Source organism: Miniopterus schreibersii, assembly GCF_964146895.1.
Source record: "Miniopterus schreibersii genome assembly, chromosome: X".
Taxonomy (NCBI): domain Eukaryota; kingdom Metazoa; phylum Chordata; class Mammalia; order Chiroptera; family Miniopteridae; genus Miniopterus; species Miniopterus schreibersii.
In genome coordinates this window covers 67,020,611-67,037,527 of record NC_138104.1, presented here as the reverse complement: position 1 = coordinate 67,037,527, position 16,917 = coordinate 67,020,611, and the positions used below count along the sequence as shown (strand labels likewise).

The 16,917-nt window shown below is 36.7% G+C and overlaps 1 protein-coding gene across 10 annotated transcripts in view; it reads left to right on the top strand.

Annotated features, from left to right (window-relative positions):
- GABRA3 (gamma-aminobutyric acid type A receptor subunit alpha3) overlaps positions 1-16,917 on the top strand; it is a 422,854-nt gene that overhangs the window by 174,569 nt on the left and 231,368 nt on the right. For all 10 annotated transcript variants that reach the window (XM_081125273.1, XM_081125281.1, XM_081125278.1 and 7 more), the window contains one exon: positions 3,531-3,696. In XM_081125273.1, the coding sequence (XP_080981399.1) occupies positions 3,557-3,696 (140 nt within the window). In that variant the 5' untranslated portion in view covers positions 3,531-3,556. The remainder of the gene's footprint in view (positions 1-3,530; positions 3,697-16,917) is intronic.

Here is a 16,917-nt window from a genome sequence, read left to right as displayed (position 1 = left end):
GACAAATACCATATGATTTTACATATATGTGGATTATGAACAATATAAACGAACATCAAAACAGAAACAGACTCATAGATACAGGGAATAGACTGATGGTTGCCAGTGGGGAGAAGTTTGGGGTACTTGGTGAAAAAGGTGAAGGGATTGAGAGGTACAAATTGTAAGTTACAAAATAGTCATGAGGAGGTAAAGTACAGCATATGAAATATAGTCAATAATATTGTAATAACTATGCATGGTGATAGGTGGTACTGGAAATGGGGGAGTGTCAGTTTGTAAAGTAAATGGTAGTATAACCACTATGCTGTACACCTGAATCTAATACAAAATAAGATTGAATGTAAAATGTAATTAAAAATAATTAAATTTTTTAAAGGTTAAAAAAGGATGACATTAGGATTAGGTTAGGCTTAACATTTGGTTTGAGGTTATATTTAAAGTTAGTGTTAGAATTAAAGTTAGGTTTAAGGTTGAAGATAGTATTAGGGTTAGGTTTAAATTGTGGTTAAGATTAAAGTTGCATTTAGGATTAGGTTTAAGTTTGGTTTTAAAATAAGAATGTTTAGAAATGAAGCCACAGTAAAAAGGGAGTGTTATTGAAAAAAAAAGTAATGAGTATACATTTTAATAAAAAGAATCTCAGTTTTGGTTCAATGGTATGTAACATATATTTTTATAAATTAATAATAAAAATTGTCTAATTCATGTGTTAAAAAAAAAAAATAGCCCTTGCTGGTTTGGCCCAGTTGGTTGGGTGTTGTTCCATGCACTGAAAGGTTGCCAATTTGATTCCTGGTTAAGGAACGTGCCAGGGTTGCTGGCTGGATCCCCAGTAAGGGGCATGCTGGAAGCAGCCAATCATTGTCTTGTTCTCAAATCAGTGTCTCTCTCCCTTCCTCTCTCTCTAAAAATCAGTAAAATAATAAAGAAACAATACAACATATTTTCAATAAATAAATAAATAAAATAAAAACACTAGTGGAGAAATTGAGACATCACAAAGCACACAGTGATATAGGCATACAATGCTCAAGAGAACCTTTGCTGTAACAGCCTGTATTCCATTTATAATGTGAGCTAATGTATTGGGTGGCCCCTGCTTTCGTATATAACTATTTACACCAGTTTGTTACCCTAAGTATAATAGCAAATGACCAATAAAGAATATTTTTGCCCCCCACTCAAACTCTTTTTTAGTATTTCTGCCTTCTCTTGGACTATGACCCTCTGTTCCTGCATCATGGCAGTCTGCTCCCTTAGCATGGCCATCTGCTCCTAAACTATGTTGCTTAAACCTATATCAAGGTTGCCATGATACACACACTGTATGTGCATACATCATAGTTTAGGACTAATATACCAAATACCTCTTCATGTGAATCACGGTTATTTAAGCATATACCATAGTTGTCTTAAGCTACATGTATACTTTATCATGTTTGAAGGCTTTTTGTTCAAGTGTCATCATTTTCAGTGTGTGCACTACAGTAACTTGAAAATTCACCAAGTTTGTCATGAGAATTTAAGGTATCTGCTCACCTCTAGAGTTCTTATTTGCACTTGTTTGATGGTCATCTGATCATGTACCATGGGTATATGTATGTTTATTTAATGATAATATCTGCTAATGTGCTACATTTCTCTGTATATATACCAGGGTTGGGCCTTGCTTTGTAGACATTTGCTAACTTCTGAAGGCTACCTGTTCCAGTGGCATGTACAGTTTTATTAACCAATATCATCCTTATAAATTTAATTTAAAAATTTAATCATGATTAAAAAATAATTAATCTTAAACATTTAAATGTACATTTTAGTAGTGTTAAGTATAGTCATATTATTGTACAATAGTCCAGGTGGCATGCTTTTGATCATGTATGATGTCTTAATAGAGTGAGTATCAAGCCCCTCTTCTCCTGTTCAGTGACTACTATGCTCACGTGCTATGGTTTTCTGACATTTAGCATGGTTAAGTTGTTTTACCATAAATGTTTCCATATGCATTATAATAATGATATTTGCTAGCAAAGTGTCATGGTGGTTGGAGGGCACATATCATGTCCAACTTCTATATATGATAGCAGGCTTCTCATGAATGATTATTTGAACATGTACCTTAGTCGTTAAGTTCATATAAAATTCTTGTCTTTTTATGCATCATGCTATATATCAGTTTCTCCTTCCACATCATGGATATTTGCCTCTGTTCATTGATACCTATTCTTAGTGTGAAGGTTTGTTGCTTATTGATCATGGTAATTTGAACATAACCCATACTAGAACAGCATAGTTGAACACACACTATGAGCCTCTTTCCTCATGTAGCATGGCCATCCTCTCTTATACCTAGGATCATTACTTATGCACTCATGTTTTCTGAGCATCCACCATGTTTGTCTTATATTATGTGGATCATTTCTGTAATTTGGACTTATATATCCTGTACCAAGTCTCTTTGTTCCTGTAAAGTAATTGTCAATCATGTATCAGGATCATCTAAGCATTGATCTTTGTCATGTGATCAAACATTAAGATCTGCCAAAGCACTGTGTATGTTTGAGGTTTCTGCCTATACTATCAATATTTCTCATGCCGTAGAGTTGTCTGCTCATGCACAATATTTTCTTACTCATATGCCATGAACTGTTCTGTTTCTGTTCATTTCTGTAAAATGACCATCATCTCCTGTACAGATCTTGAATCATGAATGCCACAGCACATATATTAAATTAACCATAAGAAATTACTGTGTTGTGAAACAAAATTATTGCATATTGGTCCATAATTTTAGATGATACAACCTAATACTATGACTACTTATCCCTATATATAATGTGGATATTTCCTTATGTAAAAAGTCCCTCTTCTCCAGTATCATAGTTTTCTATACCTATACCAGATTGTGTTAGGGAGCCTGTAGATGGTGTATTAAATTAAGAATATGCAGATTATATAACCCGAGGAATGAGGAGGCACAAGCCACCCACACAGGGTTTGCAGGAAAATTGATTAACTGTATCAAGATGAGAATAAATCATAAATATGCTATGAAGAGATTCCAGGTTTTAATATTCTGGTATTTTCTACAATACTACCATTAACTATGGCAAAGGCATTTGTGGTAGTAAAGATCAGAAAGAATTTGTGGAAAATAAAATGAAGACATAAAAGACTATTTAATTTTTGGATTATAAGAGATAACTAAAGCTGAGAGAAGTCCCTAATCATAGGGAGACAGGGAAAGAAATGGAACTGAAACCTAAGACTAGTAATTACTGATTTAGAGCTATTTACATTACCTTTATTTGGATGGGCTCTAGTATATTTAAAGAGGAGTAGGTTGGGAGTGAATTTTAGTGACATTGATAAACTGGAAAAAGGGAATTTTCCCATTAAGCATTTAGTAACTAGATACTAGGAAGTTAAATGACTCAGAGTTAAATAAAATATTTTTTGAAATTTCATCTTTCTCCTTCCCTTTGTCTACTTCTTTCCCCTTCCTCTTTCTTTCAACATGGATCTCACAGGACTCTCCAAGTTGGTGCCTAAGAAGATGATAATCACACAATTGAGTCACTTCTACATGACCGGCCTTGGGCTTCTTTTCCTGATTAATATTCTCCCTGAAACAACTGGTCAAGGGGAATCAAGACGACAAGAGCCTGGGGATTTTGTGAAGCAAGATTTAGGCGGGTAAGAACACTTAACTCCTAGAGCAAAAGAATCCTTTGATAAATTCTTGACTTGGAGAAAAAAATTTTAATTTTTTCCCCAGATAAACTAAAGTGCTCTGGTCCTTGATACTAGATAGTGCATTGCATTTTTAAAATCTCAAGATAGAAAAAGATCTTTTGGGAAACTCCTTAGCCCATGTTTGAATTCCCTCTGTAACACCTTAAAAGCAATACTGTCCAGTCCTTTGCTCTCAACATGTCTTACATCTTCAACCTGTCCTTTTTATTGGCTCTGTCCTATTAACATTTAAATGCAATCAAAAGAGGATTGGGAAGATGGCAGAACTCTGACAAGAAGCAGAGCACCCTTGCTCCCAGCCGTGGACTCAATTTACCACTAAAATACTGCATAACCAGCTTGGAAAAACAAGAGAAATATACCTGAGTGGACATATTTTGAGTAGGGAGCACTGAAGAAACATCGTAAAGTCTGGTAAGAGGGGGGCATGGAAAGGGGGAGTCTCCCCTGAAACCTGTGCTCGGCTCTGAGGATAGAGGGCTAGAGGCTGCAAAGCTCCCTCCACTTGGGAGTGTGGACTGGCATCCAAAAGATAGGATCTCAAACCCTGAGTGGAGGAGAAGGGAAAGAAAGCCTGTGCAAGGCAGGCAGAGGCAGCTAGGGGAACACTGTGCCAGCATGGAGGGGACTGCACATTCCCAGTGAAACAATGTGTCTAATGACAGCAGACCGGACTGGAGTCTTTCACCCCAGTTGCTCACCTTGGGACAAGCTGTCCCACAGTGTGTGACTACCGAATAGAAAGGGTCCAGAGGGCTGCACTGAGCAGCAACATACAAGGAAACTCTGCTTTCCTGTAAGGAATTGTGTAAAACCCCAGAAAGCATTTGAACTGTGTGGTGTGGAGAAGGGGAAAAGAGCCCTACTACCATCAGAGAGGGACCTGAGCCACCAGTGGGGCAGAGTGAGTCTCCAGGCACCAGAGTTGCTGGTGGGGTGGATCAAACTCAAGCCACCAGAGCAGACAGTGGCAATTCAGGGATTTTTGACCCTCTCTGAGGGGAACCAGGATAGTGTGCAAGGAGCTGCCCCAGTTTTACTAAGATCAGCTGTGCAGGGAACCAACATTAGGCTGACTTTGTGACCTTTCCTGCTTGGTTCTGAGGAGTGAGGGTGCCAGGACCTCACAGGGTGGGTTCTCTGCCTGTGTGATGCTTTGAAAATTTTTGAATTTTTGATTGCTGAAAGGGAAGGGGATCCACCTTCCTGGCTTGCACTGGGGAGACAGACTAGCAAAAGCTGGGATTTATGTCTGCATTGTGGAGAGTTTGAACTGAGTGCCCTGTGAGATCAGCCAACTAGATATGGGAAAGGAGGGGTGGAGCAAATCTATCTCTCCTGCAAGCTAGGAACACCATCCTCAATAAGAGAGGGAAAGATTCAGCTTACTGAAGGCCAAGATATCCCCTGTAGGGAACAGTCTTGAGGGAGAAGGGAGAACACCTCACAGGATGACAATACAAGAATAAGACTCTCAGAGACTATTGTTTGGGAAAAGGAGGAAAAGCTGAAAACTCCTTCTAGAGGCTGGACAGGCAAAGTGCTCACCAGAATTTATTTTAAATCTAACCCACTGAGCCAATGCCTCTGAACCTGCCCAAACAGAAAAAGCAACAGGCTGAATTAGATCAGAACCTGCAGCAGGCCACAGTACAGGGGACTAGAATTGGAGGCTAGAGTAGAGACTGGGGAGTTGGCCCTGAAGCAGAGACTTACTTCCCCACAGTGAGTGCCTGACAGGGAAACCTCTAAGTAAGCGCAGCAATATTCTGAGCTACAGTAGCCAGCCTGCACCCTAAAGACTCTTCAGAAGACTCTAGAGTAAGTTCAGGCCACCATAAGTGGGAGGCAAAATAGCTGACAACTGGAGGTGGTCCATAGAGAGCTTCAGATCAGCCAACTACCTAAGGACACAAGAGACAAACCTAGATAGCTCCTGACATTGGTTGATGCACAAGTACCTCCCAGGAGAACCAAAATCAGCATACAAAACAGTAAGCCTCAGACAACATAAGCTGCCCAGATGCAACTCATCTGACTTTTTTTTTTTTTTTTAGAAAAAAGAGAAAATAGGAAAAAAATTTCTTTCTAAATTTTGAATTGATTTTTAATTTATTAATTAATTTTTTAAAATTTGTTTTGCTTTTTTTGTAGTTTGCTTTGCTTTGATTTTTGTTTTTTATCAAGATTTTCTTGATTTTCTCTGTTTCACTGCTAGGATATTATCATTATAACCAGTAAGTTTACTGCTTTTCTTTATTATTTCCCTGATATCTTTTACTGGACTTTCTCCCTGCCCTTGGGTTATCTCTTTCTCTTCTTTTTCCATTGGCATAACTTTTTTTTTCTTCCTTTTTATTCTCTGTCTTCCTGTTTTTTTGTTTGTTTGTTTCTCTTTGTCTCTTTATTTTATTTTTATTTTTTATTTTTCAAATATTTTTCTACTCCAATGCTCTATCCTTAATTTTATTCTTGCCCTTCTTTCAGAATATTTTCTTTGCCTTTTTTATCTCCAAGTAACTTCTCTATTTTTTACTTTTAATTTTATTATTATTTTTAATTTTTCTTTACTATTAGCAATAATACCCTTTTCTTTCTCTCTCTCTTTTTGTTTGTCTGTTTTTGTTTGTTTGTTTTTGTTTTAGCATTTGTGTTCTGGCTTTGTGATCCCTGTTCTCCTTTCTTTGTGAAGTTTTCATTGTGATTGTGAGGATATTTATTTCCTGCCAGTTTGGTTGTGTTTTGTTTTGCCTTGCCAGCACCTGTACAACAGCTCACATGACGTGGTTGGTGCTGAGCCACATAGTTAGCCAACTTCAGAGGACAGTCCTCCCAAGAATGGGTCAACAACAATCTAGACCCAATCACAACAGGAAAGCCCAAAGAACCCACAAAAGGGTCTCCCACAGTAGGGACATGACTAAAGGAAATAGCTCACAAGTATAAGCAAAACACACTTCTGGGATCCACAGAACATACACTACGTAATCCCACCCCACAAGACTGAGAGACAAAAATATATCTAATATACAGATACAAACACTAAGAGCCTCCAAAATGAGGAGACAAAGAAAACCTCCAAATTAAAGAAAAGGAAAAATTACCAGAAAAAGGCCTTGATGAGATGGAGTTAAGCAAATTATCAGAAATAGAGTTCAGAGTAATGGTTATAAAGATGCTCAAAAAATTAATGGGAACAGCAAGAGACTTAATGGAAAGGTCCAGGAACTTACTGAAAACATGAGAAAGTGTTAGATATCATCAAAAGGAACCAGGCAGAAATGAAGAATACTATGTCTGACATCAAGAATGTGCTGGAAGGAATTAAAAGCAGGCTCAATGAAGGAGTGGATAGAATAAGTGACTTAGAAGATGAGGAAAAAAACCACTCAAATAGAGCAGAAAAAGAAAAAACATGTAAAAAGCATGAGAACCATCTAAGGGAGATTTGGGATAACATGTAACAAAACAACATTCTCATCATAGGGATACAAGAGGGGGAGAAAAGTGAGCAAGGAATAGAGAAATTGGTGAAAGAACTAATAACAGAAAACTTCCCTAAGCTGATGAAGGAGAAAGTCATACAAGTTCTGGAAGCACAGAGAGTTCCAAACAGGAGGGACCCAAAGATACCCATTCCAAGGCCCATCATAATTAAAATGCAAATGTTAAAAACAAAGAGAGAAAATTAAGGGCTACAAGAGAGAGAGAAGCAGTGATCTACAAGGGAACACCCATAAGCTGACAGCAGATTTCTCAACAGAAACACTTCAGGCCAGAAAGGAGTGGCATGAAGTTCTCAAAGTAATGAAAAGCAAGAACATGCAATTAAGACTGCTTTATCAAGCTAGGCTATAATTTAAAATTGCAAGTGAAATACAGAGCTTCTCAGACAAAAGAAGGCTAAAAGAGTTGAAGAAATAATAATAAGAAGAAATGTTGAGAGAAGTTACATCAGCATAAAGGGGAAAAATGGCATTAAATAAGTATATATCTTTCTCTGCCTGGCTTATTTCACTTAGCATAATTGGGGGAAAAAAGTATATATCAATAATAACCTTAAATGTAAATAGAATAAATGGTCCAATCAAAAGTCATAGGGTAGTTGAATGAATAAGAAAACAGGACCCAAATACATGCTGTCTACAAGAGACCCACCTAAGAGCAAAAGATTCACACAGGCTGAAAGTGAGGTATGGAAAAAAATATTCCATGCAAATGGAAACAAAAAAACAGCTGGAGTAGCAATACTTACTTTGACAAAATAGACTGGAAAATATAGACAATAACAAGAGACAAAGAAGGTCACTACATAATACTAACGGGATCAATCCAGCAGGAGGATATAAGCATTATAAATATATATGCACCTAATATAGGAGCACCTAAATATATAAAAAATTTCTTGGTGGACTTTAAGGGAGAGATTGACAGCAACACAATCATAGTGGGGAACTTTAACACCTCACTCTCATCTTTGGACAGATAATCAAGTTAAAAAATCAACAGGGAAACAGAGACCTTTAATGACACACTAGATCTAATTGATTTAATTGAAATTTATAGAACATTTCACCCCAAATTAGGAGAATACACATTCTGCTCAAGTGCACATGGAACATTTTCAAAAAGAGACCACATGTTAGGGCACATGGAAGTCTCTGTAAATCCAAGAAGATTGAAATTATATCAGGCAACCTCTTGGATCACAATGTCATGAAACCACTATAAAAAAACCTCAAAAATATTCAAACACAGGGAGGCTAAATAGCATGTTATTAATTAATGAATGAGCTACTAATGAGATCAAAGAAGAAATCAAACACTTTCTGGGCAAAAACACACACACACAAAAAAACAGACAACAACCCCAAATCTATGGGACCCAGCAAAGACAGTCTTTAGAGGAAAGTTCATAGCAGTACAATACCTCAAGAAACAAGAAAAAGCTCTGCTAAACCATCTAACACAACACCTAAAAGAACTAGAATGAGCACAGCAAGAAAAGTCCAGAGGAAGTAGAAGGAAGGAAATAATAAAGATCAGAGCAGAAATTAATGACATAGAGACTGAAATGACAATACAAAAACAATGAAACCAAGAGCTGGTCCTTTGAAAAGATAAATAAGATTGATGCATCTTTAGCCAAACTAACCAAGAAACAAAGAGAGAGGACCCAAATAATTAAAATCAGAAATGAAAGAGGCGATAAAACAACTGACCCAACAAGAATACAGAGGATCATGAGAAAATACTATGAGCAACTATATGCCAATAAACAGGACAACATGGGTGAAATGGGAAAATTCCTAGGAATATACAATCTTCCAAAGGTGAATCAGAAGGAATCAAAAAACCTGAATGAGCCAATAACATCTGATGAAATTGAAGCAGTAATTTAAAAAACTCCCAGCAAACAAAAGTCCAGTACCAGATGGATTTACAGGCAAATTTTATGAAACAATCAAAGAAGAATTAACACTTATTCTCCTCAAATTATTCCAGAAAATTAAAGAGGAGGGAACAGTTCCAAAATCTTTTTATGAGGCCAGCATTATTGTAATCTCAAAACCAGATAAAGTCACTACAAAGAAAGACAATTACAGGCCTATATCCCTGATGAACATAGATGCTAAAATCCTCAACAAAGTATTAGCAAATCAGATCCAGTAATAAGTTAAAAAGATCATACACCACAACCAAGTGAGATGTATTCCTGGAATGCAAGGCTAGTATAATATTCGCAAATCAATAAATGTGACACATCACATAAACAAAATGAAGGACAAAAATCATATAATTATATCAAGAGATGCAGAAAAAGCATTTGACAAAATCCAACACCCGTTTTTGATAAACTCTCTCGGCAATGTGGTAGTTTGATAAACTCATACCTCCACATAATAAAGGCCATATATGACAAATCTACAGCCAACATCATACTCAGTGGGCAAAACTAAAACCATTTCCCTTAAAATCAGGAAAAATACAGGGATGTCCACTTTCACCACTCTTATTCAACAATATAATAAAAGCCCTGCTACAGTGATCAGAGAGGAAGAAAGCACAAAAGGTGTCTAAATTGGAAAGGAGGAAGTAAAACTGTCATTATTTGCAGATGATAAGATATTGTACATAGAGAATCCTAAAGACTCCACCAAAGTTCTACCAGATTTTATAAATGAATTCAGCAAGGTGAATACAAAATTAACATCCAGATATCAATAGCATTTTTATACACCAACAATGAACTCCCAGAAAGAGAAACTTAAAAAACAATACCACTTACCATTACAACTAAAAGAATAATATACGTAGAAATAAACTTAACCAAGGATGTAAAAGACCTGTACTTGGAAAACTACAGGACACTGAAAAAAGAAATAGAGGAAGATATAAAGAAGTGGAAGAATGTGCCGTGTTCATGGATTGGAAGAATTAACATCATTAAAATGTCCATACTACCCAAAGCAATCTACAGATTCAATGCAATTCTTATTCAATTATGAACATCATAATTCACAGAGCTAGAACAATTATTCCAAAAACTTATATAGAACCTAAAAGGCCTCAAATACCTGCAGCTATTTTGAGAGAGAAGATCAGAATGGGAGGGATCACTTTACCAGATATCAAACTATTCTACAAAGCCATTGTAATCAAAACAGCATGGTATTTGTACAACGACAGACATATAGATCAATGGAACATGAGAGAGATCCCAGAAATAGACCCAAACAATTATGGACAATCAATATTTGTCATAGGAGGCAAAAGCATAAAATGGGGTGAAGAGAGTCTCTTCAATAAATGGTTGTGGGAAAATTGGACAGGTATATGCAAAAAAATGAAACTAAGTTATCAACTTACTCCATACAAAAGAATAAATTCAAATGGATAAAGGACTTAAATGTAAATTGTGAAACCATAAAAATCCTGGAAGAAAACATGGGGAGTAAAGTCACAGACATCTCACATAGTGGAATTTTCAGTGGTATATGTCCTAGGGCAAGAGAAACAATAGAAAAGATAAACAAATGGGACTACATCAAACTAAAAAGCTTCTGCACAGCAAAAGAAATCAGCCTGAAAATACAAAGGAACCCCACGATCTGGGAGAACATATTTGCCAAGGATGTATCTGATAAGGGGTTAATCTCATTCAACTCATGATTTGTAAAGAACTCATACAACTCAACAAGTGGAAGACAAACAATCCAATTAAAAAATGTGCAAAGGGCCTGAATAGACACTTCTCCAATGAAGACATACAGTTGGCCAAGAGACATATAAAAAAATTCTGTCAGTGATCTTCAGAGCGATGCAAATTAAAACCATATTGAGGTATCACTTCTCATCTGTAAGAATGGCTGCCATCATCAAAACAACAAATGACACGTGCTGGCAGGGATGCGGAGAAAGGGGAACTCTGGTACACTGTTGGTGGGAATGTAGACTGGTGCAACCGTTATGGAAAACAGTATGAAGGTTCCTCAAAAAATTAAAAATTTACCTGCCTTTTGACCCAGTGATTCCACTTGTAGGAATATATCCTAAGAATCCAGAAACACTTATCAAAAAGAATATATCCACCCCTATGTTCATAACAGCACAATTTACAATGGCTAAGATCTGGAAACAGTCCAAGTGTTCATCAGTAGAGGAGTGAATAAAAAAGCTGTGGTACATTTGCACCATCAAATACTATGCAGCTGTAAAGAAGTTTGAACTCGTACCTTTTGGAACACTATGAATGCACCTGGTGAATGTTCTGCTATGAGAAATAATCTAGGCAGATAAAGACAAACATCACATCATCTTACTTATATGTGCAATCTAAAGAACTTAATAAACTGATGAACAATATTGATTCAGTGACATGGAAGCATAGACCAGACTGATGAATCTCAGAGGGAAAGTGGGGAGTTGGGTGGGGGGGTGGGTTTGTGGGGAGAGATTAAACAAAGAATTTATATGCATATATGCATAACCCAAAGACAGAGACAATGCTGTGGTGAGGGACTGGGGAGGGGTGTGGGTGCGGGGTGGATAGGGTCAATGGGGAAAAAAGACCTCTGTAATATTTTGAATAAAAAAATATTAATAATAAAAAAATGCAATCAATCTTCCATCTTAAATTTCAAAATCTTTCCTCCCGGGAGTACTTTAAATCTTTCCTCTTCTTTACAGTCATCCTTCTTGAAGAAGCAGTTTTCTTTATTTTCTCTATATGCCTCTCACTCTGCTCTCCTGTTGCTGTTTGACTTCCAGTGCCAGAATTCTAAGGCAACTTATGCAACCAATATGGCCTATGTTGGCTTTGTTGCTAAAATGGGCACTTCTCTGTTCTTATATAACTTAATTTTTATTTTTTAAAAAATATATCTTTATTGATTTCAGAGAGAGGAAAGGAAGAGCAGAGAGAGGGATAGAAACATCAATGATGAGAGAGTCATTGATCGGCTGCCTCCTGCACGCCCCTGACTGGGTATTGAGCCTGCAACCCGGGCACGTGCCCTGACCGGGAATCGAACTCCAATCATCTGTATCCTAGGTCGATGCTCAACCGCTGAGCCACACCTGGCTGGGCTATAACTTAATTTCTTTAGTACCATGTAGCAACATTCAACTTTGTTGACTCATTTCTCCTTCCTTGACTCCTATTTATTATGAAATAAAACATCCATGTATATGCACAAAATAAATGTAAGTTTAAACATAATTCTTTGTTTGACTTCAGAGATACCACAATGCCCTAGTTCTTAGATTAGGTTCTCTAGAGGAAGGGCCCAAGACAAGGATTCTTAAGTAAATGATTTATTGAGAGAGCGCTCTCAGAGAAATTTATATGGAAGTAAGGGAAGTGAGTTGGGAAGGGGAAGAAATAAAGCAAAAGCATGATTTCACTTAACGTGTAGCTTCCATTTGACCCTGCAGGGAGACATGGAGCATGAATGACACTATAGATTTGGCCCACTTTGAGGCAATGGGCTTGGGCTTTTGTAGCCTCACATCAATCAGTCATTGCCTAAAGACTGATTGGAGGAAGGTATAACCTTCAAGGCTCCTTTCAGCAAATGGTAATACTCTGACGTAGTAGGGGAATGGTTTCACTGGCCCAGTAAGAGATCTGATCATACTACTAATAGTGAATACTATCCTGGGTTTCTTTATACTTTTATGGCTATGCTTTCTATAATATTTTCTATAATACTATACAGCTATATCACAGCTTTTGTGATATAAAAATCTTTCGTAATCTGTTAATCTTCTTTTCCACTGTTCATTGCTCAGGTGATGGTGGTGGTATTTTTTTCCTTGCTTTTTAACTAGGTGCTCTTTTTCACTACACAGACTCCAAGCGATTTCATCCATCCCCATCACATTGCTACCTTATATATGTGTGCCAATGACTCTTATGTCAGTCACTGTTCCTAACTTCTCTTGAGTGTCAGATCTCTGATTCTAACTATATATTGAACATTTTCACTTGGCTATTTCATAAACTGTTTAAACTAAGCATGTCCAAAAATAGTCTCATTATCTCCATCTCCCTCCTTCAACTCTAAAAACAATCAACAAGCAAACATAATACATTTCTCTTCCCTTTTTCCATGTTTTAGTTAATGGAACCACCATGTATCCTGTTGCTCAAGCTAGAAACTTGGAATCATTTTGGTCAATTTTCTACCCTTTACTCTTCAGATTGAGTCAATCACCAAGATGTCATTTCTACCTCCCACATCCCTTGGATTCATCTACTTTTTTCCAACTTTCCTGATACAACACTAGTTTAATATAATGTTTTCTTCAATTTAGACTACTACAAGAGTCTCTACTTGATTTTTTTACTTCCTAAAATCTTGCTCCCATCCACAGTAACTGTCACTCTGTAGCCAGTTTTTCTTCTACAGTGCATATTAAGTCATGCACTGTTTAGAGTAATTTAATGGATTTTATTGTCCCAGATTAAAATCTAAACTTCTTAACATGATTTTATAAGGCCCATTATGACCTAAGCTCTACCCATCTTGTCAGCCTTATTTCTTAGTCCTCCTGTCACCAAATTCTGTGTTCTTCAGCTATATTGAACTTTTAACTTTAAAATCCAATTTCATTAAAGGAATATCATTACTAGAAATGATCCCCTTAGCCTTGAAATATTTCAGTATTACAAAGTATATTTTATTATTTAATACTTGCTTTCTGTTGTTGTTTCACATTTGGTTACTGTCCCATATTCTTGGAAGCATTAAGATTTGTTCCTAATTTTTTTTTGCAGGATTGATTATCTTGATGTACTCTGAGTCATTCCATCTCTGGGCATAGGGCTATAGAACTGGACTAATATGTCTTTAGATACTTGGCCCATGAGACCCTTTTTGTTCTTTACCCCAGTCTGGAAAAACAGATTAATTCTGTTTTATTAACTTTTCATGTATCTGATTTCATTGGGCAATGGTAGATGTTCTAAATAAGATGGAAGTTCTAAATACATGAACCTTACCTCTTCAAGTATTTTTTTATTAAAAAATTTTAATTTGCACATTATTGCAGGCATCCTTCCTTTCCCCCTCTTTTTCCCACCTTCACCCACCCCTGCCTCCCCCTTCCTCAGCCTTCACCAAACTATTGTCCCTGTCCATGGGGTAGGCATATATGTGCTTTAGCTAGTCCCTTCACCTTCTCTATCTAGTCACCCTCACCCCCATCCCCTTGGGCACCAGCTAGTCTGTTCCATGTATCCATGCTTCTGGGTCCATTTTTTTTGGTCAGTTTATTTTGTTCATTAGATTCCACATATTAGTGAGATCAAATGGTATTTTTCTTTCTCTGACTGGCTTATTTCACTTAGCATAATATTCTCCAGATCCATCCATGCTGTTACAAAAGGTAAGAACAACTTTTTCTTTTTTTACAACCTTGTAGTATTCTATTGTGTTAACATACCATAGCTGTTTTATCCACTCATCTTCTGATGGGCATTTGGGCTGTTTGCAGATCTTGGCTATTGTAAATAATGCTGCTATGAACATAGGGATGCATATATTCTTTCTGATTGATGTTTCAGGATTCTTAAGATATATTCCCAGAAGTTGGATTGCTGCATCAAAAGGCAGTTCCATACTTAATTTTTTGAGGAAACTCCACACTATTTTCCACAGTGACGATACCAGTCTGCATTCTCACCAACAGCACACAAGGGTTCTCTTTTCTCCACATCCTTGTCAGCATTTGTTGTTTGTTGATTTATTGATGATAGCGTCTCTGTCAGGTGTGAAGTGATATCTCATTGTCGTTTTAATTTGCATCTCTCTGATTATTAGTGACCTTGAGCTTTTTTTCATATGTCTATTGGCCATCTGTATGTCTTCTTTGGAGACTTTATTTTTATTTAGTTTTCATATTCCATTATGCTAGTTTCAAGCTTGTATTTAAATAATTCTTACTATGTACCTAGCATGATTCTAAGTCCTTTACATATGTTAATTCATAAAATTTTCATATCATAGCTGCTAGCTAGTTGCTGCTATTATCCTTGTTTTACAAATGAAATATGGAGGTATGGAGAAGTCAAGTAACTTGCCAAAGCTCACACAGCTAGAAAGTGTCAGGACCAGGACTGAAATCCAGACATCTTGGCTCTAGAGTCCTTGCTATTAACTGCAACAACATATGGCTTTTCATACATTTGGTCACTTTTATTTAAGAAGTAAGCACATGCCCTTTTCTTTTATGTACATGAGCTTTAGGTACATATAGTAAGCCCTCAGTCTCTGAGTACTTAATATCTCAGCCACATGACTGACTGACTGGCCCTTCCTAAGATGGGGCAGGTGTAATTTTCTTATAGGGCCTGGAAGAATAAGAAATACATTTCCCTTTTCAACTAGAAATTTTGCATTTGTGACACAGGCCATGGATGGGCATTTGAATTCAGAATAAAAAATCCTTGGTAGGTGATGCTATGACTTCCTATTGCATCATGTCATAAGGCAAGGTTGTCTCAATATTACTGATGCTAAATGTAATCTCTTGGTTGAGGTAATGAACATCAGGACTTTCCTTTGTAAGGATACCAGCCACCAGGTTGGATTGAGATATTTGAGTTGGTGGCCATGGGAGTGGGTAGAGAGTAAATAATAGTGGGGAAGAAAAAATTTCTAGTATTGCAGTTTTCCCTTCTTTTGTGTCATAATTCTTTTCTCCACATAATGGTTTTAGCCATAAATATTGCTGAAATAGTGCTTATGCATTGGTAATATGGTTACAATCATTCAGATAAATTATGAGAAATAAAGACGTGTGTAACTTTGCCTGGAAAACAAACCACCTTTTATATGGAATTGTTTCAAAGGAAGAGAGTATCTCTAATCTTTGCAAGCTTTGGAACACAACCCATTTTAAGTTGGGGCAGGTCTGCTTATTTTCACATACAGATTCATATATCTAAGGTCTAGTACCTTGTTTTTTAGTCATTTACAACATATATTAGTCAAATCTTCCTGTGTGTTTGTGGAGTCTGTATAAAGTAGTGGCTTTTAGTTACTTGAAAGTATAAAAAACTTGGTCACATGTTGAGTGGGTGTGCCTCAAGCCAATACTTCTTTAGTTTCTTTACCAGTCTATAGAAGCTATTTAAGAAAAGGACAGCTGTTTTTATGAGATGGATTGGACATATTCTAGCCAAAAATCAGTGCCTTCTCTTAATCAGCTTTGGTAATGATGTTAGAATGTGTATTATTGAATTCCAGGTGTGTTTCTTTCCCTTCCCAGTATATACCTGGCAACCCTTGTGCTGAATCTTTAGCTAGACTTTTCCACTTATGGGAATCACTGGGCTTGGAAAATGAAAACATGGGGAGTACTCAGAAATGGTGAGTAATCTGGTTTGGCTATGATTTCTGGTCAGAAGGAGAAGTAGTGAAATTTGCAACTGTAAAAGTAGATTGGGGACAGATTGAAGATTTACAGCAGGGTGTGAATGCCAGGGTAAGGAGTTGGATTTTATTTGGTAAACCACAAAAAGTTATGGAAAGTTTATGAGTAGTACAAAGACATGATCAGAGCAAGAATAAAAAAACACTTAAAAAATTGAGATATAATTGACATACATTTTGTAAGTTTAAGGTGTACAACATGTTGGTTTGATACATTTGT